The sequence below is a fragment of the Eleutherodactylus coqui genome, chromosome 7, assembly GCF_035609145.1.
Source record: "Eleutherodactylus coqui strain aEleCoq1 chromosome 7, aEleCoq1.hap1, whole genome shotgun sequence".
Taxonomy (NCBI): domain Eukaryota; kingdom Metazoa; phylum Chordata; class Amphibia; order Anura; family Eleutherodactylidae; genus Eleutherodactylus; species Eleutherodactylus coqui.
The window spans coordinates 141,949,253-141,973,745 of NC_089843.1; the positions used below are offsets into that span (position 1 = coordinate 141,949,253).

At 46.7% G+C, this 24,493-nt stretch overlaps 1 protein-coding gene across 2 annotated transcripts in view; it reads right to left on the minus strand.

Annotated features, from left to right (window-relative positions):
- JADE1 (jade family PHD finger 1) overlaps nt 1-10,456 on the minus strand; it is a 66,932-nt gene extending 56,476 nt beyond the window's left edge. The window contains exon 1 of one of the 2 annotated variants that reach the window (XM_066573752.1): nt 10,200-10,456. In XM_066573752.1, coding sequence (XP_066429849.1) covers nt 10,200-10,328 — 129 coding nt within the window. In that variant the 5' untranslated portion in view covers nt 10,329-10,456. Of the gene's footprint in view, nt 1-7,273; nt 7,331-10,199 lie in introns of those variants that run through there. The other variant, XM_066573753.1, reaches the window with a different exon arrangement.
- Nucleotides 10,457-24,493: the final 14,037 nt, after the last annotated feature.

Sequence of the window (24,493 nt, forward strand, 5' to 3'; positions counted from 1 at the left end):
AGCAGATTACTGCTCCGGATCGCAGCACTCAAGTAGGTCAGCTGCTGGTGCTTTATAGCAGATTACTGGAGCGGAGCGCAGCACTCAGGTAGGTCAGCTGCTGGTGCTTTATAGTGGATTACTGGGCCGCAGCGCAGCACTCAGGTAGGTCAGCTGCGGGTGCTTTATAGTGGATTACTGGGCCGCAGCGCAGCACTCAGGTAGGTCACCTGCTGGTGCTTTAGAGTAGATTACTGGGCCGAAGCGCAGCACTCCGGTAGGTCGGCTGCTGGTGCTTTATAGTGGATTACTGGGCAGGAGCGCAGCACTGAGGTAGGTCGGCTGCTGGTGCTTTATAGTAGATTACTGGCCTGGAGCGTAGCACTCAAGTAGGTCAGCTGCTGGTGCTTTATAGTGGATTACTGGCCTGAAACGCAGCACTCAGGTAGGTCGGCTGCTGGTGCTTTATAGCAGATTACTGGAGCGGAGCGCAGCACTCAGGTAGGTCGGCTGCTGGCGCTTTATAGTAGATTACTGGGCCAGAGCGCAGCACTCGGGTAGGTCGGCTGCTGGTGCTTTATAGCAGATTACTGCTCCGGATCGCAGCACTCAAGTAGGCCAGCTGCTGGTGCTTTATAGCAGATTACTGGAGCGGAGCGCAGCACTCAGGTAGGTCAGCTGCTGGTGCTTTATAGTGGATTACTGGGCCGCAGCGCAACACTCAGGTAGGTCACCTGCTGGTGCTTTAGAGTAGATTACTGGGCCGAAGCGCAGCACTCCGGTAGGTCGGCTGCTGGTGCTTTATAGTGGATTACTGGGCAGGAGCGCAGCACTGAGGTAGGTCGGCTGCTGGTGCTTTATAGTGGATTACTGGGCAGGAGCGCAGCACTGAGGTAGGTCGGCTGCTGGTGCTTTATAGTAGATTACTGGCCTAGAGCGTAGCACTCAAGTAGGTCAGCTGCTGGTGCTTTATAGTGGATTACTGGCCTGAAACGCAGCACTCAGGTAGGTCGGCTGCTGGTCCTCAGAAAGAACAATGACTTGGTCAGCTACCTTACATGGGTGTTCTGGGGGGGCTTCTCTCCTTGTAGGATGTAGTAGGACCCTGGGGGTCACATGAGGCCTTATTCACGTCTGTGCTTGCAGCAGACGGCACACGGACCCATTATGGTCACTGGGGCGCTACAGACTGCTTTTCTAAACGCATGGAAGTCGCAGCATGTCCTATTCTCAGGTGACAGTCACCAATTCAAGTCCATAGGTGCGCCAAAAAAGAACAAAACATCCGTGTATTCCATTTTTCAGTGAATGTTGCTAGGGAAAAAAATTAACACCCCCCCCCTTTTTTTTTGCACACGCAAGAAAACCAGATGACATATGTACATGAATCAAAATCAGTTTTCACAGAGCAAAACTGGACAAATTTAGGCCCCCTCACAGGAGTACGCGCAGCGGCACAACTCTTTTTGCGCACAAAACGAGGCTTTTGCTTGCATATCGGGGTATTTTACTGTACTACTTCCAGCCACAGGGAAGGTTTATTTGCGCGCGGCAAACAAGGATGCACCGATTGAAATGGCTAATTATTCTTAACGAGTTCCAGAGGTGTTCTTTCTCCAGCAGAACTACACATCTTGCGTATTTTGCACGCATTTAGGCGCCTGCGCCATTGACTTCATGGAGTTTGCAGGGGTGGCCCTACACATAGATACATTGGAGGTTTTGGCTTCATACGTGGATTGTGATACCTTTCCGATTCGGCACTAAGGGGACGCATTACTTGTGTTTCCCGAGTTTGTCAGTTATTAATTATATTTACTCCCGTTTTCTTTTTGATTTATTGGCCCACCTAGGACGTAATACAGTTTATATTTTCGTGAGGGGGACGCACATGGTATTTGCAGCGTTGGCTTTTCCTACACACAGGAGTTATCCGGTGGATGGGTGATAAATGTTTTGGCTGAATCACCTCTTTCATTTGTATTCTGAGGAGAAAAATAAAGTCTATTCCACCGCAGCGTTATTATTTCTGCACCGTACGTCCATCGTGATAGGCTAGGTGGTCCGTTTATTATACATGTTGCTACCAGGATACTACATATGGGGACATTATTGGGCATCTTGAGACGTAAAAGAGTTATTCAGAGACCAAATATTTCTCCAAAGGGTACTTACCACCATAGAAGTAGCCATTACTCACCTCCTCGCTGCTCCCAGGTGTCTGTGGCATCATCACTGACTCACTTCTGCCGGAGGGGAGGACCAGCCGGTGGGGAAGGGGGGCATTACTTGTGTTATATTGGTGCAGTATTGTGAGCACCTTTTGAAAAAACCCTCCTATCGCAGACAAACCAAGATGGCCAAACCACATCTCTGACTACCTGATGCACTACCAACATAAGTGTGCATCAGGTGGTTAAAGAGACGGTGCGGCCATCTTGGTTTGTCTGGGACTAGAGGGTTTAGGTTTTTATTTAAAGGGCTATAGCAGAATTTACTTTTATCACCCATCGATAAGATAGGTGATGAACGTTTTATCAGTTGGGGGTCTCACCGCCGAGACCTCCACTGCTCCCAAGAACAAGGGTCCATTTCCCCCGTCCTCTTCACGGCACCCCCTGCAGTGGGGAGGAGACTGGATGGAGCAATGGCCATACATATGCGGTACCACTCCATTCACTTTCAGTGGAACGGCCCGAGATAGGAGCGCAAGCGATTCGGCCATTCTCATCAGCCCCATAGAAACGAATGGAGGAACACCTGTGCACGCACCGCCATAGCTCCATTCTATCTGACGTCACCGCAGGTGGGAGAGGCATCCTCCACAGTAACAAGCAGAGGGGTCCCCCACACTCCAGATTGGTGGCGGTCTTTGTGGTGATAGGATGGATGGACAGCTGATAACAGTAAATTGTTACAACCCCTTTTATAATATGCCGGACATCATCACAGAAAACCAAAGCATATTATAGTCAATGGGGTCCAACAAGCACCGCTGTGGTCCGGTATCGCCATTAATTTCCGTGTTCTGCTTCTCTAATGGGAATTTGTAATGGCAATCGCTAATATAAACATGGCCTTTTTTTCTCCCTTCCACTACATGTACAAGGCATGTAGACAAATAACCCACTAGTCTGGGGTATATCCAAGTACATGCCATAGCCACAGACAACCCTGGGGTCAATGCATTCTTGTCCTTCTGCTTATACGAGGTATGGGCTCCGATCACGCCACAAGGGTACCCTGCAATACGATGGTATGCAGACCTCCCATTTACTACACCCCTATATGCCACAACCACATTGACCACTGCAAGAAAATCGCATTTTAGTTCAGGTGATTTTTGAGCGTCACTGTTGCTTTTTCTTGTGAAAAATCACACATTGCTGCCACTTAGACAATAGGAGTTGCTAATGTCAAAAACGCATCGCATGAAAATTGCAAGTTCGTACGTTGTGATAAGAAGAAGGCTCCATAGGGAAACATGGGAGATAAAACAGTTTGGTTCCATATTAGCCAGTAGAGCAAAGTGGGATTGTTCCCAGCAAAAGAAACCAAGTAATCTTGTAGATATGATAGCTTTTAATGGCTAACAAAAATACATGATGTTATAGCAAGCTTTCCAACCTACACAGGGAAGGTTCTTCCTCAGGGGTAAGGCTTCTTTATACCTGAGGAAGGACCCTGAGAGGTTGGAAAGCTCGCATTAACATCATGAATTTTTGTTAGCCATTAACCCCTTTAGTGGCACACCCGGAAAATCTCTGGGGCTTGCTGCACTGAAATGTGCTGAAGACTACCTAAACCTGCCACTGAAGGGGTTAAAAGGTATCATATCTACTAGATTATTTGGTTTTCCTTGCTGGGAACAATCACAGATAAAAAAGCAAAATGCAGAGAGATAGGGCAGGCAGCGATTTTTGAATCTCGCAACATCGCAGGACAGAAAACATCACAAATGGGAATGAAACCAGGAGTTTCATAATTCTGCGTTTTTTTGCCCAATTGCATCGCGCAAAACAAAACAAAAAAAAAAAAAAAAAATCACAATTGTATGGCAAGTGTGCCGGCAGCCTTAGGGTATTGTTCACACTGCAAAAACCGCAGCATTTCTGCAACAAACATTAGTGCGGAATTTGACTCAAAATCATCAGCGGATGATTTCAGCCTGCACAGCACTTCTCCAAACACTGGGAGCGCAGCGCACATCTGTCCCCCGGCAGCCGCTGCCGAGCGCTGGTCAGATGATGTGCCCACTGCCACAAGACCAGTACGGCGATCCGTTTAAGGCCGGCTCACGTGAATCTATTTAAACTGTGTATTAAGCACGAGACGTACACCTATGATTATGATACGCGGTAATTCGCGGGCAAATACATTGACTTACGCCGTCTCACTCATACTTGCGTGTATGCATTGCGTATTATGCGAGCGCAAAGAAGAACGCAGCATGTTCTATTTTGCCACCTATTACGCGCGAGAGACTACTGTTCTCTATCGGCGTGCAATTATCGCTGACCATACGTAATTACATTGCGTATGTGAGGCGTATATACAGTTTGAAGTGTGAACCAAAAAACGATGGCTGCCACGCACACAACAAGAACGCTGCCATACACTATGATAGACCGGCTCACTGCCGGCTTCGCAGCGGTAAAGCGTGATTTTACTTCCGCTTTCGGCCACAGCCCTCTGCGGTTGACAGCATGCCTTAGTGCCAAATACAGAACAGACTGCACCCGAAAATCGCGGCTCTGGAAAGAGCTGTCCAGCGCTGCGATTGAGCGCATGTCTGCGATGCCCCATTGAACGCAGCGATATCGCGGGAACACGGCTGCAATATCGCTGCGATTTTCTTGCTGCGATATTGCCGTCGCCCGTGTGAAAGAAGCCTTAAAGGGACGTTCACACTCGGCACGGCATCCCCCCCATCTCGCAATTCTTCGCGCTATCAGCACGTTCCGTCACCCTCTGGTGAGCGCAGCTCCACTGGGCAGGTAATGTGCAAGTGGCATCACCTGAGCAGCAGAGCTCGGAATATCGCAGCATGTCCCATTTAGGGGCGATTCCACTGCCAGAATCAGCCGTGGGTGCATAAAAAATAAAGTCATATTGTACTCGCATGCCACACAATTTGCATTCAAGCAATTTTATTTCCACACACGTGAAAAACGCATGGTCAGCGATGTGCATCGTGCATTTCTAACACCGGAATGCATCACTACCAAGCCGCATAACTTTCGGGAGGGGGGGGTGCTAGCTGCAGTAAAAAAACAAACAAACAAAAAAAGGACATCCCCTAAGAGGCGCAGTCATCTCCAGCGTGTCTTCCCCCCTGAAGCTCTGCAGCGCTCGTCTTCAGTCTTCTGCCAGCCCTTCTTGGATTGAGGGATCAAAATTCCGGCCTGATTGGCTGAGCCCTGGCACTTGTGAACCAATCACTGCAATTCATCGAATGGCTGTGATTGGTTCCTTGAGCACTGGCTCTGATTTGCTGAGCTGCACCAAGTCCTGACCAGGAAGCTCTGCAGAAGAACTTCAAGCAACTGCCAGGGAGCTTCAGGGGAGATGCACAGGGAGAGAACAGCGCCGGAGAGGTGATTTATTCCTCTTTTTTTGATGCAGATAGAGCTTAGTAAGGATTTCCTACTGTAAGGCTGCCTGTCCAGTCGTTGCGGATCTCCGCTGTCAGCCTATCTAAGAGATAGGCTGACCGCAGAAAATTGCAGCATGCTGCGATTTGCCATCCGCGAGCGGAAAAATCGCAATGATTCTCCGCTTGTGGACAGGGGGGCTGCGCTTTCCATAGTAACGCTATGGAGAGCATTCACTGCGTTCCCCGCAGCCGGATTATCGCTGCAGGGAACGCAATTCAAACCCGCCTGTGGACAGGCAGCCTAAATGTTGTATCGCACCGCACAAAAACCATGCTTTCGGGTGATGCAACACATAGGAAGGCTTCATAGGGAAACGTGGGCTACAAAAACAACGCAAATCACGGCTGTATAGAGCATGCCGCAATTTTGTACTCTTGCGATGTTTCAGGCTACAAAACATCACTTGTGTGGAAGAACCCATAGGAAAGCATGGGCTCTACATACATGCGTGTGGATGCGGCCCTATAGTCTATGGGGTCCGTTCGGCGCGGTTCAGTTCTGTCATAAAACGGAGCCGTTCGGCACAGTATTCCCCTTTAATACTCCCTAAATGGAGCAGGAAATGGGAATCCCGGCTGCAGATGTGAAAGCACCTTAAAGAATCATGTTCCCTTCAGCAAGTTTTACATAAATCATTAGTACAAGCGAGTGTAAGAAACTAACAATAATAATCATCATTATTTGCATAGCGCCAACTGATTCCGCCGGCTTACCACGGCCCTTTTCAGGCTCTTTTTCCTCCTACCTCTCCCTCCTAAACTGTTCATTCACTCTGAAAAACTGCAATAAAAACCATCTTAGGCTGCAATTTGGCTGTAGGACGCCGAGCAAGTTTCAGCTGTAGCTACGGAATTCCGCACCACCATCCACACGGCTACATGTGGATTTTTGATGCGGAATTGCTATGCCATTTTCAATTCCGCATCAAAATGCACACAAATCTGTGTGAATTTTGGTGCAGGAATTCTATGCGTGTCGTGGTGCATCCTGTAGCCAAATTCCGTCACGTGTAAAGGTCCCTTAGACAGGATGGATGAGCAGCTTCAGATTACAGCTGTGCATAGAAGACTACGGGGAGTTAAGTAAGATAGTAGCAGACTGTCACACAAAAATGGTTCTAACAGTAAGTGTTTCACAGCTACTGGAATCACATCTACACTGCTCGGCGCTTCTCTATAATGTCCTCTGTGCTGTAGATGACAAACAGTGATGGAGGAGCAGGATCTCCTCTTTGCTATGTGTGCAGAGACGTTATAACACCTAGTCTACACCAACCAGCTCAGGGAAGACTGAGAATTAAAGATTGAGCCTGCCAGCGGAAAACAAAAGAAACTGCTAAAACGAATTGCAGGATACGAGTCATATAAGCAGTCAGAAACAGCGTTACTTCTATGTACACACAGCAGATCGTTCTGAAAAGTCATCTGAATGTATGGCCATGCTTTAGGCCGGTTTCACACAATCATGCGATTTTGTAGCCCGTGTGAAACAGGCCTTAAACAAAGCTGCAAGTCAAGTGATTGATTATACAAAAACCACAAAAACATGAAAAATAGGTTGCATCTGCCTTCCTGCCGGAGTGGGAGTAGAAGACGTTAGCCAGGACAAACATGAAGCCAACTATTTCTGTAACATACCTATTAGTTACACTCAGGTAGTGTAAAGTGAAACGTGCCGTGTGCTGCCAAACCCCGAGCACTCAGCATTGTTACTATGTTTACACGGAATCAGCTGATCCCTCCTCCACAGCAAGGAGGAAAGAACCCATGAATGGGAGTGTTCTCCGCAGCTGATCGCACCAGGTGCTCCCTACTCCTGCATGACGTCTCCCAGGCCTCAACGGGGCCGCAGGGAATACAGAGCAGGCTACAGTATCCCTCCCCACCCGCATAGCTAGACAGTTCTGGAAAGCACATCTCTCCTGACACGGCACAACGCCTGCTGCTCCAAGACTGCGTGCATCACACAGCATGACCAGACAGAACAGGATCCCAGGAAATCACCAATCTGATGGCTGAGCGGCTACATGGGAACAGCTGCGGATCGCACTGATACAATGCAACCATTTCTGGACATACAATTAGGGCACCATTAACCTGGCATATGCTTTGCATCCCTCCAGGCGATATCCACTGACGTACTTAGTGTGTGTTAACACATAGCGGAGATTCCACGGGGACACAGCTGCTTTTGAGTCGAGATCCGCACCAATGGTGTTGATTTTGACTCCTGTTTTAGAGGCGGAAACGCTGCAGAATTTTCCGCTGTGGAGATTCCGTAGCATTTCCACTATGTGTCAACGTACCCTCATAGCATTGGCTAGCATGGCCGACTACACTAGCACATACAGCGGCATCCTGGAAAAATAAGCCTGTTACCACAATGGGAGTTAGAAGGGTTTCTGGGACTTGTAAAAACATTTACAGGCTTAACCCTTTCCAATCCAATTTGTATCCTGGTTTTCCTAGGGGGCTTACTCTTTTCCTGCCATTATACAACGGCGCTATATGCTGGCTAAAGCCAGTACTGCATGCGGTGACACGTTGGATAGGCTTCAACAGCAGAGAGGCTGGCAACATACAGTAAGAGAACCCCGACGGACGTCTTCCAACATCGGAGCTGTACAGCCTTAAATCATAATGTCTTCACAGGTCAGGCAGTGGATTGGAAAGGGTTAAAATAGTGTAAAAAAAAACCCACATGCATCCTCCTCTAGTCCTAGTACCCACGCTTGGACCCCGGAAGCAGCAGGCTGGTGGTCACATGCTTTACAATGTACACATGACTGCTCAGCCAATCACAGGCATCAATGATGATACTACTTTGGCTGCTGAATCCTGTGATTGGCTGAGGGGGTCTAGTGTGATTAATGACCCGTGAGTGACCGCCAGCTGCTTCTACTGGGCGTTAATGTTTGATGGCGAGACACCGGAGGAGGTAGGTCGTTTTTTTTCTTTATTTTACACACTTGTAAATGTTTGGTTTTTTTTTTAAACAAAAAAAAGCACTTTAATGGGTGATATTTTCCGTAAGTCAAAAGGTCTACCTTGTGGTATTTACAAACATACAGGTCTGATGTAGCCCATCAACATGATGGATGTGAGTGGGCATCAGAGCACCACGCGGAAGGTTTAGGATGGGCATTTCACCGGCAGCTGATGCGACACATACAGCAAGAAGCACGCGACTTCATTATTGGGGCCCTTTTACATCGGAGCGACTGGAGGCGGCGCAGAACGGGGATTAGCCGGTCCGCCTGCCTCCATTCACAGGCGTACATAGATGATCCGCTGCGCACACGGCCGATCCGTCCTGGGGTTTATGCAGAAACCGAACGACTTCTCGTTCTGTCGGGTCATGCCTTTACGCTGAATGTCAGCAGCTGTGCGCGCCTACACAGAGACGTACGCCAAATCAAGTTGGACTTCATTTCCGCTATACTTTACATTCCGGCATTAGTTATATATAAAGGTGTCGGTGGCCGTGCGCGCTTTAAAAAAAGGATTAAAGGTGTCAAAAAGTAAGAAAAGAAAAATAAAAACAATTTTTTTTATCCAAATCCCCACTTGCATCAACATTTGCAACTTTTTTTTTTTTTACCCTACAAACTGTTGTAAAAGTTTTCCTAACGCCCCCTATAGGATGGTAAAGAAAGTCCTCTAGGGGCAGAGCAGAAGCATCAGCACAGTCCGCCAGTAAACAGACACGTGTTATCTGCTATCCCTGTGCACTCGGCGCGGCACCAGCACTCCATCCAACCGACCAATCAGCGTGCTGCTCTCAACGTTCCAAACTGAAAGCTGCAGCGTGATTGGCCGCTTCCCCGTGCAGCGTCAGGTGCGCTCAGCTCTGTCACCTCGGGGGACACATTCCTCCCAGCAGCCACGTGTTGCAGCAGCACGACCCCCTCCTCCCTCCTGGCGACAGCTAAAGGCCTGTCCGTCCCCCCTAATGACGGCGCAGCACGCACTACCAGCCTGCCTGCCTGAGAGGAGGAGGACACGGCCGGCTCATTGGACGTCTGCAATCCGTTACATGACAGGCCGGCCACTAACGAGTCGTTAACTCCTCACAGCCCGCCGCTAGACGGACGTGCACCTGCCCTGCCCTGCCACGCCCCTCCTACCGGGGGGTAACTGCCATTGCAACCTGTGGCCTAAGAAAAAAAAAACACTAGGAAAAAAAAAAAACTACAAGTCCCAGCATGCCCGCGTGAGAACATAACGTTCCATGTGCAAAACAACACGTGTCTCCAGCGCGCCCGCCAAACCGCCGTCCTTGCAAGAGGGAGGGGGGCCGCGTCTCCCCCCGCCCGGTCACTTTACCTCAGCAGGTCACGTTTGTGCGATGAACTTCCCGTCCCGGGCATGTCCTGCACAACTCTGCCCAACCCCCCGAAACTTCGTCCATCCCCCCCCAGCCAGTGTCGGTTCCATGAGCGTTTTGGCGCCATATTAATGACGTACTCCATTATTTTTCCTCTCTTCCCACTAAGCAGCGACCTTGGCAGCAGCGGCGGCGGCGCTGCACTGCCCCCTCCCTCCCTGCAGCCCCTCACTGTACCTGCGCCACCTTGTCTGTGGAGTGCGGCTGCCCCCCACACTGCTCTCCAGCGGGTGATGTGCTGAGAAGGTCCAGCCCAGCGGCTCCTGGTGCCAGGGGGGAGCAGGCTGTGGCTCCGCTCTCACACATGCACTCTGTGACTGACGTTATTTACTTGTTATGGAGGAAGGACTCAGTGAATCCAACTCATTTCTGGGTCACTGCTGCCACAGGGGGGAGCACTCTGATCTGCTGCCAGCGGAGGGAGGGGAGGAACTCCGCCGTGTGGTGGAGAAGTAGCACACATTACATAAACACATATTTACGTGCGGCTCCTCCACTAGTGACACTTCACACAGCGAGGCCTCCCTCCTTCCCCGGCCCCTCGGCTGCGAGGAGGGAGGGGAGCTACAATGGGCGGCACAATTGGCCATTTTTGAAAAAAATATATAAATAAATTCCCTCCCGTGAACGTCTGAAGGTGTTTGACACGGCGGGCTTCAGACGACGGCTGCCTGCTGTCACAGCTCACGCCAGTGGGAATGGTGGCAGCAGGACGGATAGTGTGACGCAGGGCGCCTCACCTTGGTTTGTGTTTTGGCCGCTGTGGGGTGAAAAATCAAAAAAATAAAATAAAAAATTGCCGCACAATGTGTTTTATACAAAGTATGGGGTGTGTTATGTTCAGTTAAACCATATGCTGCGGATGACCTCCCCTAGCGGGGGCATTACTGGGGGAAGGGTGGCGAAGGGGGACACGATTTTTTTCCCCCCGTTTGGTTTATGTTATAGATATTAGTCCCGGGTGTTCATAGATTACTGCGTGACGGGGAGATTATTGGTAAGAGTCAACCTATAAAGGAGAGTGTTGTAGGGGCGAAATAATAGCTCTATATTGTGACCAAATAGCTCCATACAGAGACTAAATAATGGCGCCATAGTGGGACCAGATATTACCGCTATACAGTGACTGAATAATACTGGCATAATAGGACCAAATATTACCAGTATACAGTGACTGAATAATACTGACATGGTAGGACCAAATATTACCGCTATACAGTGACTGAACAATACTGACATAGTGGGACCAAATATTACCGCTATACAATGACTGAATAATACTGACATAGTGGGACCAGATATTACCAGTATACAGTGACTGAATAATACTGACATAATAGGACCAAATATTACCGCTATACAGTGACTGAACAATACTGACATAGTGGGACCAGATATTACCGCTATACAGTGACTGAACAATAGTGACATAATAGGACCAAATATTACCAGTATACAGTGACTGAATAATACTGACATAGTGGGACCAGATATTACCGCTATACAGTGACTGAATAATACTGACATAGTGGGACCAAATATTACCGCTATACAGTGACTAAATAATACTGACATAGTAGGACCAGATATTACCGCTATACAGTGACTGAATAATACTGACATAGTGGGACCAGATATTACCGCTATACAGTGACTGAATAATACTGACATAGTGGGACCAAATATTACCGCTATACAGGGACTGAATAATACTGACATAGTGGGACCAGATATTACCAGTATACAGTGACTGAATAATACTGACATAGTGGGACCAGATATTACTGCTATACAGTGACTGAATAATACTGACATAGTGGGACCAAATATTACCAGTATACAGTGACTGAATAATACTGACATGGTAGGACCAAATATTATACATATACAGAGATGAATAATACTGACATGGTAGGACCAAATATTATACATATACAGTGACTGAATAATGCTGACATAGTAGGACCAAATATTACCGTTATACAGTGACTAAATAATACTGACATAGTAGGACCAAATATTACCACTATACAGTGATGAATAATACTGACATAGTAGGACCAAATATAACCACTATACAGTAACTGAATAATACTGACATGGTAGGACCAAATATTACCGCTATACAGTGACTGAATAATACTGACATGGTAGGACCAAATATTATACATATACAGTGACTGAATAATACTGACATAGTAGGACCAAATATTATACATATACAGTGACTGAATAATACTGACATGGTAGGACCAAATATTATACATATACAGTGACTGAATAATACTGACATAGTAGGATCAAATATTACCGCTATACAGTGACTGAATAATACTGACATGGTAGGACCAAATATTATACATATACAGTGACTGAATAATACTGACATAGTAGGACCAAATATTACCGCTATACAGTGACTGAATAATACTGACATAGTAGGACCAAATATTACCGCTATACAGTGACTGAATAATACTGACATAGTGGGACCAAATATTATTGCTATACAGTAAGTAACTGAATAATACTGACATAGTGGGACCAAATATTACCACTATACAGTGACTGAACAATACTGATATAGTAAGACCAAATATTACCACTATATAGTGACTGAATAATACTGACATAGTAGGACCAAATATTATACATATACAGTGACTGAATAATACTGACATGGTAGGACCAAATATTATACATATACAGTGACTGAATAATACTGACATAGTAGGATCAAATATTACCGCTATACAGTGACTGAATAATACTGACATGGTAGGACCAAATATTATACATATACAGTGACTGAATAATACTGACATAGTAGGACCAAATATTACCGCTATACAGTGACTGAATAATACTGACATAGTGGGACCAAATATTATTGCTATACAGTAAGTAACTGAATAATACTGACATAGTGGGACCAAATATTACCACTATACAGTGACTGAACAATACTGACATAGTAAGACCAAATATTACCACTATATAGTGACTGAATAATACTGACATGGTAGGACCAAATATTACCGCTATACAGTGACTGAATAATACTGACATGGTAGGACCAAATATTACCGCTATACAGTGACTGAATAATACTGACATAGTAGATCCAAATATTACCGCTATACAGTGACTGAATAATACTGACATGGTAGGACCAAATATTACCGCTATACAGTGACTGAATAATACTGACATGGTAGGACCAAATATTACCGCTATACAGTGACTGAATAATACTGACATAGTAGATCCAAATATTACCACTAGAGATGAGCGAGCATACTCGCTAAGGACAATTACTCGATCGAGTATTGTCCTTTGCGAGTACCTGCCCGCTCGGAAGAAAAGGTTCGGAATGGATGTCAGGTTGGTAGTGGGGCCATCCATTCCACTTCCTCCACTCCAGGTTATGGGCGAGGTCAATCAGCACAGGTGCTGAGGCTGAGCCAGGCTAGGGGCTATATATAAATAGCAGTGTGCACAGACACAGGGGGAGAATGAGATGGCTGCTGGACCCTGGCAGCCTGTGATACCGGCTAGAGCTGGAAACCCTGCTGTGTGGTGCACCTGCAGAGCGTGATCTGGTCAGGCAGGGACTGCCCATTGTTATTGCTGGACTGTTATTTTTGTGCCTGAAGCTAAGGCTGCATTTGTGTTAACTATTCTGGACTGAAATAAACGCAGGTCACGCCTGCTCTTGGACTTTATTCACTGGTTTCCGCCTTTGACTGCCGCCCACCCGCACTCTACCGAGCTGTCCCCCCACATATGGTGTTTTGGATGCGGGCAGAGAATAGGCGCCCCTAAATAGACATACGCAAGAAATTGACACCGGCGGCTAACACTGTATGTCCTGGGTAAAAGCCGCTGGTGCCCTACTTAAGACGGCTGTCATGGAGGACCTGGTGCGACAGCTGGTGCAGGTATGTCTACAGCAACAAAACACCCAGGCAGAGGTAAGGCAGATGCAGCAAGAGACTAATCGCCTGCTAATGAAACAAATGGCAACACTGCGAGAGGCGGTGATGATACCACGGCCTGCGGTCACAGCAAGTCAAAGCACCCACCCACAAGGGGGGCAACCAACCGCAAGGGCCTCGGTGCAAGCTTCGCTGCAGAAGATGACTGCCGCAGATGACGTGGAAGCCTACCTGAACGTCTTCGAGAGGGTTGCGGAATGAGAAGGGCTGCCCACGGATCAATGGGCAGATGTTGTGGCCCCTTTTCTGTCGGGGGAGCCCCTACTTCGACCTAAGTGAATTGGACTCCCGTAACTACGCCAAACTGAAGGCCGAAATCCTGGCGCGACTGGGAGTGACCATACAGGTGCGTGCAGGCCGGGTACATGCCTGGAGGTACTCGGAGAGCCTACCACCGCGGTCCCAAATGCATGACTTAATACACCTGGTCTCCAAGTGGCTTCAACCAGAGAACTGCACTCCTGCGCAAATGGTCGAGAGGATCGTTTTGGACATCTTCCACCGTTCCTTGCCACCTGTGGTGCAGCGTTGGGTGGGACAGGCTGGGCCAACTGACACCAACCACCTCGTGAACCTGGTTGAGAGGTACTGTGCCACATAGGAACTGTTACAAGACTCTTCGAGACGGGGCTGCGACAGAGAGGAAAAGGGTTCCCGACGAGTTGGTAAGACTGTACCTTGTTCGGCTCCCAGGGGGCCTGTGTGGAAGAAGGGAGGGGGCGAGCCAGCAGTTGGCCCACCTCAGGGCACTCGAGAGCGGGACCCCGGACGCCTACAGAGCTGGCAGTGCCACGAGTGGGGCCATGTTGCGGCACACTGCCCCCTAGGCTCCGAGCCCATGGACTGCAGCTCCGGGCGAATGGTCTCCCTGTACACACGCCCCTCTCTAGCCGCCGAAAACCTGTCCGGGGATGAGCCACAGGTATGTTCGGTGAACATTGGGGACTTTCTGGTCCAGGCTTTGTTGGACTCCGGAAGCCTTGTGACCCTGGTGCATGGCTCATTGGTCAGCGCAACTTCTTGCAATGGAGGCCGAGTTGGTGTACTGTGCATCCACAGGGACACTCGGGAGTACCCCACCACTACCGTACAAATAGCCACCCCTTGCGGCACCACTACCCACGAGGTAGGGGTGGTCAAGGCTCTACTGCATGAGGCTATTATTAGAAGGGACTTTCCACTGTTCTGGGCCATGTGGAGGAAAAGGACTTTGGACAATAGGAGTGTGGCTAATAATGTTGGGTGTCAGGAGGTAAGCCCTGAGCCGTATGACCCAGACACTGCTGGGCCCGCAGTAGGGATGACCATAAATGACGATGTCGATAGTCCCCTAGCTGTACTGGCTGGTGACCCAGAAAGCCCAGCAGAAGTTCCTGCCATGCCGGACCTTGAGGTGTCCCGTGAAAATTTTGGGTCTTAACTCAGCTGAAAGACCCAACATTGATCAGGGCCCGTGAGGCCGTAACAAAAATAAACGGGGTACCTCAAACTCCAGGTGGGAGTGAAGCATACCCTTATATGGCTGTTAACAATGACATGTTGTACAGAGTGGATAAGGTGCGCGGGGAAGAACTGGAACAGCTGGTGGTATCCCAACCCTATCGCCGAGCAGTTCTCGATCTGGCTCATAAACATGTACTTGAAGGTCATCTGGGGGCGGAAAAAACCCACGAACGAATGTTGCAAAGGTTCTATTGGCCCGGGGTACATGAGGAGGTTAAGCGGTATTGCGCCTCATGTCCTATATGTCAATTAACTGCCCCTAAACCTCATTTCAGGAGTCCATTGGTGCCCTTACCCGTTATCGAGGTACCATTTGACCAGATTGCCATGGATTTAGTCGGTCCAGTAGTGAAGTCCGCTAGGGGACGTCAGTATATACTGGTCCTTCTAGACTATGCCACGCGGTATCCGGAGGCAATTCCTCTGAGCAACACCTCCTCCAAACTCATTGCCCGAGAGCTGTTCCAGATGTTCTCCCGCAGCGGTATTCCCAAAGAGATCCTTACCGATCAAGGAACTCCGTTTATGTCAAAAGTAATGAGAGAAATGTGCAAACTTCTAAAGATTAAACAACTGCGTACCTCAGTATATCACCCGCAAACAGACGGCCTGGTTGAAAGGTTTAATAAAACTTTGAAGATTATGTTAAAAAGGGTGGTCAGCCAAGATGGGAAGGATTGGGATTGTTTGTTGCCAGCCTTGATGTTCGCAATACATGGGGTTTCCTAATCCTCCACAGGTTTTTCTCCGTTTGAACTACTGTATAGTAGACACCCACGCGGTCTCCTCGACCTCGCCAAAGAAACTTGGGAAAGTGAACACACCCCCTACAAAAGTGTGGTAGTACATATTTCAGTAATGCAGGACAGGATAGCAGCTGTCATGCCCATTGTAAAGGAACACTTGGAACAGGCACAAGTGGCACAGAGTCGAGTCTATAACCGGTCGGCCAAAGTCAGAACCTTTTTGCCCGGGAGATCGGGTGTTAGTGTTGGTGCCTACAGTAGAGAGCAAATTCTTAGCCAAATGGCAGGGGCCCTATCAGGTGCTTGAGCGCATAGGAGAAGTCAATTATAAAGTGTACCAACCTGGCAGGAGGAGGCCGGAGCAGGTATACCATGTGAATTTGCTTAAACCCTGAAAAGAACAAGAGTCTCTGGCAGTGGTGAATGCGCCGAGTAGCCAGGTTTTTGTGAAGTCCATGGACAAAACTCCTGAGGTAGCTATCTCAGGGTCCCTATCTAAAGTGCAGAAACAGGAGGCAAAGGAGTTGGTGCTTCGAAACATGGATGTGTTTTCGGAACTACCGGGACGTACGTCAGTGATCAAACATGACATCGTCACGGAACCTTACGTACGGGTCCGAGTGAAACCCACAGAATTCCTGAAGCACGTAGACAGGCTATATCAGATGAAGTAAAGAAGATGTTGGACCTTGGGGTCATTGGAGTGTCAAAAAGTGATTGGTCTAGTCCCATTGTCCTGATTCCTAAGCCCGATGGTTTTGCAACGACTTCAGGAAGTTGAACAAAGTCCCTAAGTTTGACTCCTACCCGATGCCACGAGTAGATGAGCTAATAGAAAGGCTAGGACATGCTAGGTTCTTCTCTACCTTGGACCTGACTAAAGGGTATTGGCAGGTACCACTTACCAATGAGGCCAAAGAAAAGACTGCCTTTTCTACTCCCGAGGGGCTCTTCCAGTATGTCTGCCTACCTTTTGGGCTACATGGGGCACCAGCTACGTTCCAAAGAATAATGGATATCATCCTGACACCTCACCGTCGGTATGCCTCCGCCTATCTGGATGACATCATTATATTTAGTAATGTCTGGGAGAGTCACTTGGCAAAAGTACAGGCGGTAGTTGATTCCCTCAGGGATGCAGGGTTAACAGCAAACCCCAAGAAGTGTACGTTGGGAGTGGAAGAAGCACGTTATTTGGGGTACGTGATAGGAAGAGGAGTTATTAAGCCCCAAATTAATAAAGTAGAGGCCATCCAAAACTGGCCCCAACCATTGACCAAGAAACAGGTGAGAGTGTTTCTAGGGATTGTAGGCTACTACCGCAGGTTCATCCCTAGCTTCGCCACCATAGCAGCACCCTTGACAGAGCTAACAGGAAAGAAGTTCCACCATGATCAAGTGGAATGACAAGGTCGAGCAGACATTTCGGAAGTTAAAGACAGCCCTGTGTAGAGAGCCAGTCTTAATTACTCCCGACTTCAGCAAAACATTCGTTGTACAGACAGATGCTTCTGATGTAGGTGTGGGGGCTGTCTTTTCCCAAGTGGTTAGAGGCGAAGAGCACCCAGTCACCTATCTTAGTAGGAAACTTATCCCAGCAGAGAGAAATTGTAGCATTGTGGAATGAGAGTGTCTGGCGATAAAGTGGGCTTTAGAGTCCCTATGGTACTATCTGCTTGGACGACATTTCAGATTGGTGACAGACCACTCCCCTCTCACCTGGATGAGTCAGGCCAAAGAGCGAAACGCTCGGGTGACGAGGTGGTTCCTTACTTTACAAAATTTTAAATTTGACGTAGAGCACAGGGCTGGCAAGCTACAAGGAAATGCCGATGCGTTGTCCCGAATCCACTGCTTGGTTAGTAAAAGTGTTCGCCCCTACGGGTTCGAGCAGAGAGGGAGGGTATGTGAGGTACTGAGGGGCATGATAGTGGATGGTCGCTACATCGCCCCCTAGGTTCCGCTATTATGCCTACTAGGGCTGGAGGAAGTGCATGTCCTGCTGTTTGAGACATGAAAAGCCAGAAGTGCAATGTAATCTCCAGCAAGTACTTGCTGGAGGTCATTTCTTTAAAAGTATCTGGGCCTGTTTTTTTGGAATGGATGTCAGGTTGGTAGTGGGGCCATCCATTCCACTTCCTCCACTCCAGGTTGTAGGCGAGGTCAATCAGCACAGGTGCTGAGGCTGAGCCAGGCTAGGGGTAGATATAAATAGCAGTCTGCACAGACACAGGGGGGGATAAGATGGCTGCTGGACCCTGGCAGCCTGTGATACCGGCTAGAGCTGGAAATCCTGCTGTGTGGTGCACCTGCAGAGCGTGACCTGGTCAGGCAGGGACTGCCCATTGTTATTGCTGGACTGTTATTTTTGTGCCTGAAGCTAAGGCTGCATTTGTGTTAACTATTCTGGACTGAAATAAATGCAGGTCACGCCTGCTCTTGGACTTTATTCACTGGTTTCCGCCTTTGACTGCCACCCACCCGCACTCTACCGAGCTGTCCCCCCACAATATACAGTGACTGAATAATACTGACATAGTAGGACCAAATATTACTGCTATACAGTGACTGAATAATACTGACATGGTAGGACCAAATATTACCGCTATACAGTGACTGAATAATACTGACATGGTAGGACCAAATATTACCGCTATACAGTGACTGAATAATACTGACATAGTAGGACCAAATATTACCGCTATACAGTGACTGAATAATACTGACATAGTAGGACCAAATATTATCGCTATACAGTGACTGAATAATACTGACATAGTAGGACCAAATATTATCGCTATACAGTGACTGAATAATACTGACATGGTAGGACCAAATATTACCGCTATACAGTGGCTGAATAATACTGACATGGTAGGACCAAATATTACCGCTATACAGTCACTGAATAATACTGACATAGTAGGACCAAATATTACCGCTATACAGTGACTGAATAATAATGACATAGTAGGACCAAATATTACCGCTATACAGTGACTGAATAATACTGACATAGTAGGACCAAATATTATCGCTATACAGTGACTGAATAATACTGACATAGTAGGACCAAATATTACCGCTATACAGTGACTGAATAATACTGACATAGTAGGACCAAATATTACTGCTATACAGTGACTGAATAATACTGACATAGTAGGACCAAATATTACGGCTATACAGTCACTGAATAATACTGACATGGTAGGACCAAATATTACCACTATACAGTGATGAATAATACTGACATGGTAGGACCAAATATTATACATATACAGTGACTGAATAATACTGACATGGTAAGACCAAATATTACTACTATACAGTCACTGAATAATACTGACATGGTAGGACCAAATATTACCACTATACAGTGATGAATAATACTGACATGGTAGGACCATATATTAACACTATACAGTGATGAATAATACTGACATGGTAGGACCAAATATTATACATATACAGTGACTGAATAATACTGACATGGTAAGACCAAATATTACTACTATACAGTGACTGAATAATACTGACATGGTAGGACCAAATATTACCACTATACAGCGATGAATAATACTGACATGGTAGGACCAAATATTATACATATACAGTGACTGAATAATACTGACATGGTAAGACCAAATATTACTACTATACAGTGACTGAATAATACTGACATGGTAAGACCAAATATTACCGCTATACAGTAACTGAATAATACTGACATGGTAGGACCAAATATTACCGCTATACAGTGACTGAATAATACTGACATAGTAGGACCAAATATTACCAGTATGCAGTGACTGAATAATACTGACATAGTAGGGCCAAATATTACCGCTATACAGTGACTGATCCTCCTGCAGCGTACCCGTCCCCTGCTGGCCATTCTGTGTGCGAGCCAGCACTACTAGCGGGAGCGAGGATACACAGGTAGGAGTGTCGGGCATCGTTTTCCCGACATTCGTCCCGTCTAAATGGACTTTTAGACATAGGAGACGGGACAGGAAGTGGCTTACCTTGCTTCATTTTCATTGAAATCATTTGGAGCTGAAGTGTCTGTTCTCCGTGTCGGAGGCGGAAGTGTAATTGCTGCTTCAGCTCCCATTGATTTCAATGGGTATGATACCAGCTGGGCTACTTCCGGCCCCGTCTCCTATAATGTATGTCTGGCCCGCTGTACTGACAACGAGACCAGAAAAAAAAGGTGATCGGCGTGGATTCCATGCATCGAGTCCCTATTGATGAGAATAGGGCATCAGTAGTTTTTGCCCAGAAAGCCCCTTTAAAAGCAAAGGGACGCTAAAGGTTATTTTACACAGAATAACTGTCAAACGCAGAAGCGCCCCAACAGTCATCTCAACGGCTGTCACTCCTGTACTCTCACACAGGAGCGATAGCCATTCAGCGGATAGAGGCTGAGCACCCCAGATATCTCTTCCAGCCGCCTGCCTCCATTTACACTGAGCAAGAACTCACTCACTAGTCACTTTGACTTTAGTGAGCTGAAACAAAGCGACTAGCGACTTCTGAACGACTTCTCACTCAACATGAATCCCGTGTTTACATGACCAATAATTGGCCTGTGTAAAGCCACCTTTAACTTTTTAGTGACCAAGATTTTTTTGTTTTTTTCTCCCCCTTTTAAAAAATCGTAACTCTTTTATTTATCCATAAACATAGCTGTATGAGGGCTTGTTTTTTGCTGGACAAGTTGTATTTTTCAATGGTACTTTTTAATGTACCATATAATGTACTGAAAAACTTCTAAGTAGAGTAAAATGGAAAAAAAAAATTCCGCCATTTTCGGTGCGTCTTGTTTGTACGGCACACAAACTGCAGCAAAAATAACATGATAACTTTATTCCATGGGTCAGTACGATTACTACGATACCAAACTTATATAGTTTTTTTTTTTTTGCTGTACTTTTATTTTTTTCAAAGACATTTAATTTTTAAAAAATATTTTCTGCCGCCATCTTCTGCGTGCAATAACTTTTAAATTTTTTTTTGTTGACATAGTTGTGTGAGGGTTCATTTTTTGCGGAACATCCTGTAGCTTGCGTTGGTACCATTTTAAAATACATACGACTTTTTGATCGCTTTTTATTGCATTTTTTTTCTTTGAGACAGAATGACCAAAAGGCACATTTCTGTTGTTGTTTTTTTTAAATTTTTCGGACGATGTTCATCGTGTGGGTAAATAATGCATTAATTTGATAGATCGGCTGCAGCGATACCAAATATGTATTTTTGTTTTATAATTTAGATTCTTTTATTATAAATATGGCAAAAGGGGAGTCTTTTAAACTTTTATAACTTTTTTTCTTTTTTAATAATTAGTAAAACTTAATTGTTCTTACTTTTACTCTTTTTTACTCCCCAGAGGGGACAACAACTTGTGGTGCTTTGAACGCTCCTGCACTATGATGTAATGCCATAGCATTATATCAAACAGTAATCTGACAGGCAGCCTATCAAGCCACCCCATGGGGATGGCTTGATAGGCACTTAGCCATGACGGCTCTGGGGCTTTTCAGAAGGACCCTGTCTGTCACGACAGCCACACTGCTCCCTGAGATCTCATCGTGAGGGAAGTGGCGTTCGGGGGATTTAAAAGAACTGACAGCGGCATTTAAAGGGTTAACAAACCCGATCAGCAGCGTGGCTTATCGGGGCTGTTGCCGCCAGGTGTCGGCTGTAAGAAACAGCCAGCGCCCGCGGTGTATGAAGGAAGATCACCTTGCAATCTCTCTTCATACATAGGCTGCTGATACAGGCCATCAAAAGACGTATCGTCGGTCACGAAGGGGTTAAATGATGTGGATTTGGTGCAGAATCCGCTGAAAAAATCCACCATGTGAACATACCCTGAGACTGAGGCTACATGGAGACTTTTTTGTAGGACAACTTTACAGTTTTCAGCGTTGAATTCTCCGAGTTGCAAGCACTCCTGTGCAGACAGCATGCAATAGTAATATTTGGAAAGTGGCTCTGCAAAACGTTTCTGTATAACTCCAACCTTCTACAACTGAAACAGTATGCTTCATTTCCCTCCATAAAAGCACACTATATGAGACAAAGCAAAGTTATACATTTTTTTGTGTTTCTGTAAGGGCTTGTTCACACTGATGTTTGGCATTTCCCTTGTTCAGCTCCATCTTACAAACCAAACAATGTCAAATGGGGAAGTGCTGGAACAGGCACATACCAGACCTGAATGGCACCAAACAGAACCTACTGATTGTAACAGCCACTATTCTGCACTCCAGCATTTTCACATGCTGCGATGCCTTGTTTGTGATTTTTGCGGAACTCAAAGCTTCTGACGTTGATGTAAACGAAGTTACTATACGGGACAATAAACAGAAAGAAGCAGCGGCTGACGAGATGAAAACAACCGACCATATTGTCTTCCATGGCATATGGGCTCGGCAGAGGCAGCACATCTCTGAAAAAGAACAATGTAGGTAATGTGTACGTTAAGGGAGTTTTTAGCAAAATATTCCATCCAAGGTGCCCAGGCAGAAAATGAGGAGGTTGTAGTAACATATCTATAAGAATATAGTTCCTTCAAATAATACGTAAGATTAATGGAATAATAACTTAGCTCAAATAAGGTGCATCTGGCCTCTCCGCTTCATTCTCCATTTCCAACGGTACAAGGCTGGGGTACCCCTATCACCCCTAATATTTGCCCTGATTATGGAACCGCTGGCGGAAAAGTTTAGGGTCAACCAGAACATACAGGGAATCAAAATAGCTTCACAAGACCACAAAATCGGATTATACGTAGATGACGTCATCCTAGCCATCACAAATCCCATTCCCTCCCTGACACAAGCCCAAGCCACACTAGCCCAGTTTGGCGATGTTTCATATTATAAGATTAATAACGCAAAATCCCAAATGCTAAACCTAGGCTTAGACGAAAAGACCACCCAGACCATCACGGAATACTTCGCCTTTTCCTGGTGTAAAGGCGCGCTACCATACTTGGGTATCAACATAACATATCCTAGCTCCCTGACCTTCTCCAAAAACTACCTACCACTTCTACATCGTATCCCGAGCATTCTAAGTAAATTCCGCAAACCCTTCATCTCCTGGGCTTGCAGAATAGCAGCAGTTAAAATGATGATCCTCCCCCGTATATTATACGTCTATAGAACCGTTATAATCTTGACCCCTGCGTACTTTATGTCAAAACTTCAAGCTCTTATTAACCAATTTATTTGGGGAGGAGCACATGCCAGAATTAAATTTTCCACCCTGGCAAGACCATACGAACTAGGAGGGATGCAAGCACCCGACATGAAGCGATATTTTGCAGCAGCCACACTAGATCAAATCAGGCGCTGGTGGACCCCCACATCCCTCAAGAAATGGGTGAACATAGAAGCAGCAACCCTGGGAGCCCCCCTGATCTCTCTTCTTGAAGGTAACCCCCCCTCTCCCGCCTCATGCCTTACCAAGCATTCAAGTGTCGGTCCAGACATGGAACCAACTAGTCTCCTCAACTTCTGAAAAAGTACCGGCCACACTTCTCCCATTGAGATTCCTATCTTCCATCCTCCCAGATTTTGAATTTAGGACCTGGGAGATGCTTGGAGTCAGAAAGATTGGAGACCTCTATGGAGAAGGGGCCATTATGGACTTCCCTACAGTAAGTAAGACACTAAAACTTCCCAATAAACTGGGCTTCTCTCACTTAAGATTAAGGTACGCATTACAATCTCTAGATGTCCATAAACTCACATTCCCCAAGGTGGCCTTTGCCTTTTTATCACTCTCAACAGAGGCCTCCAGAGGCATATCTACCTTTTATGAATCCTCATTCTCCCAGATTGCCCAAACTAAATCAACCCACATGATCTTATGGGAGCTTGATTCTAAACAAACTTTCAGTCTGGAGGAGTGGAGCCGGGCACTCTCATGGACTAAAAAGATCTCACACGGCATCTCCCACTGGGAATCTTCCCAAAAGATATTTCTTCGCTGGTACCTCACCCCGGCAAGAATATCTAAAATGAACTCCCTAGTCTCGGAGGCTTGCTGGAGAGAGTGTGGCGCAAAGGGCACCTATTTCCACATGTGGTGGCTATGCCCCGTCATAAGGCCCTTTTGGAACCTTGTATTTAATCTTATATACTCAGTTACCCACCAGCACGTACCCCCCGACCCTACCCTGGCCCTCTGCTTCCTGAAGATGGAA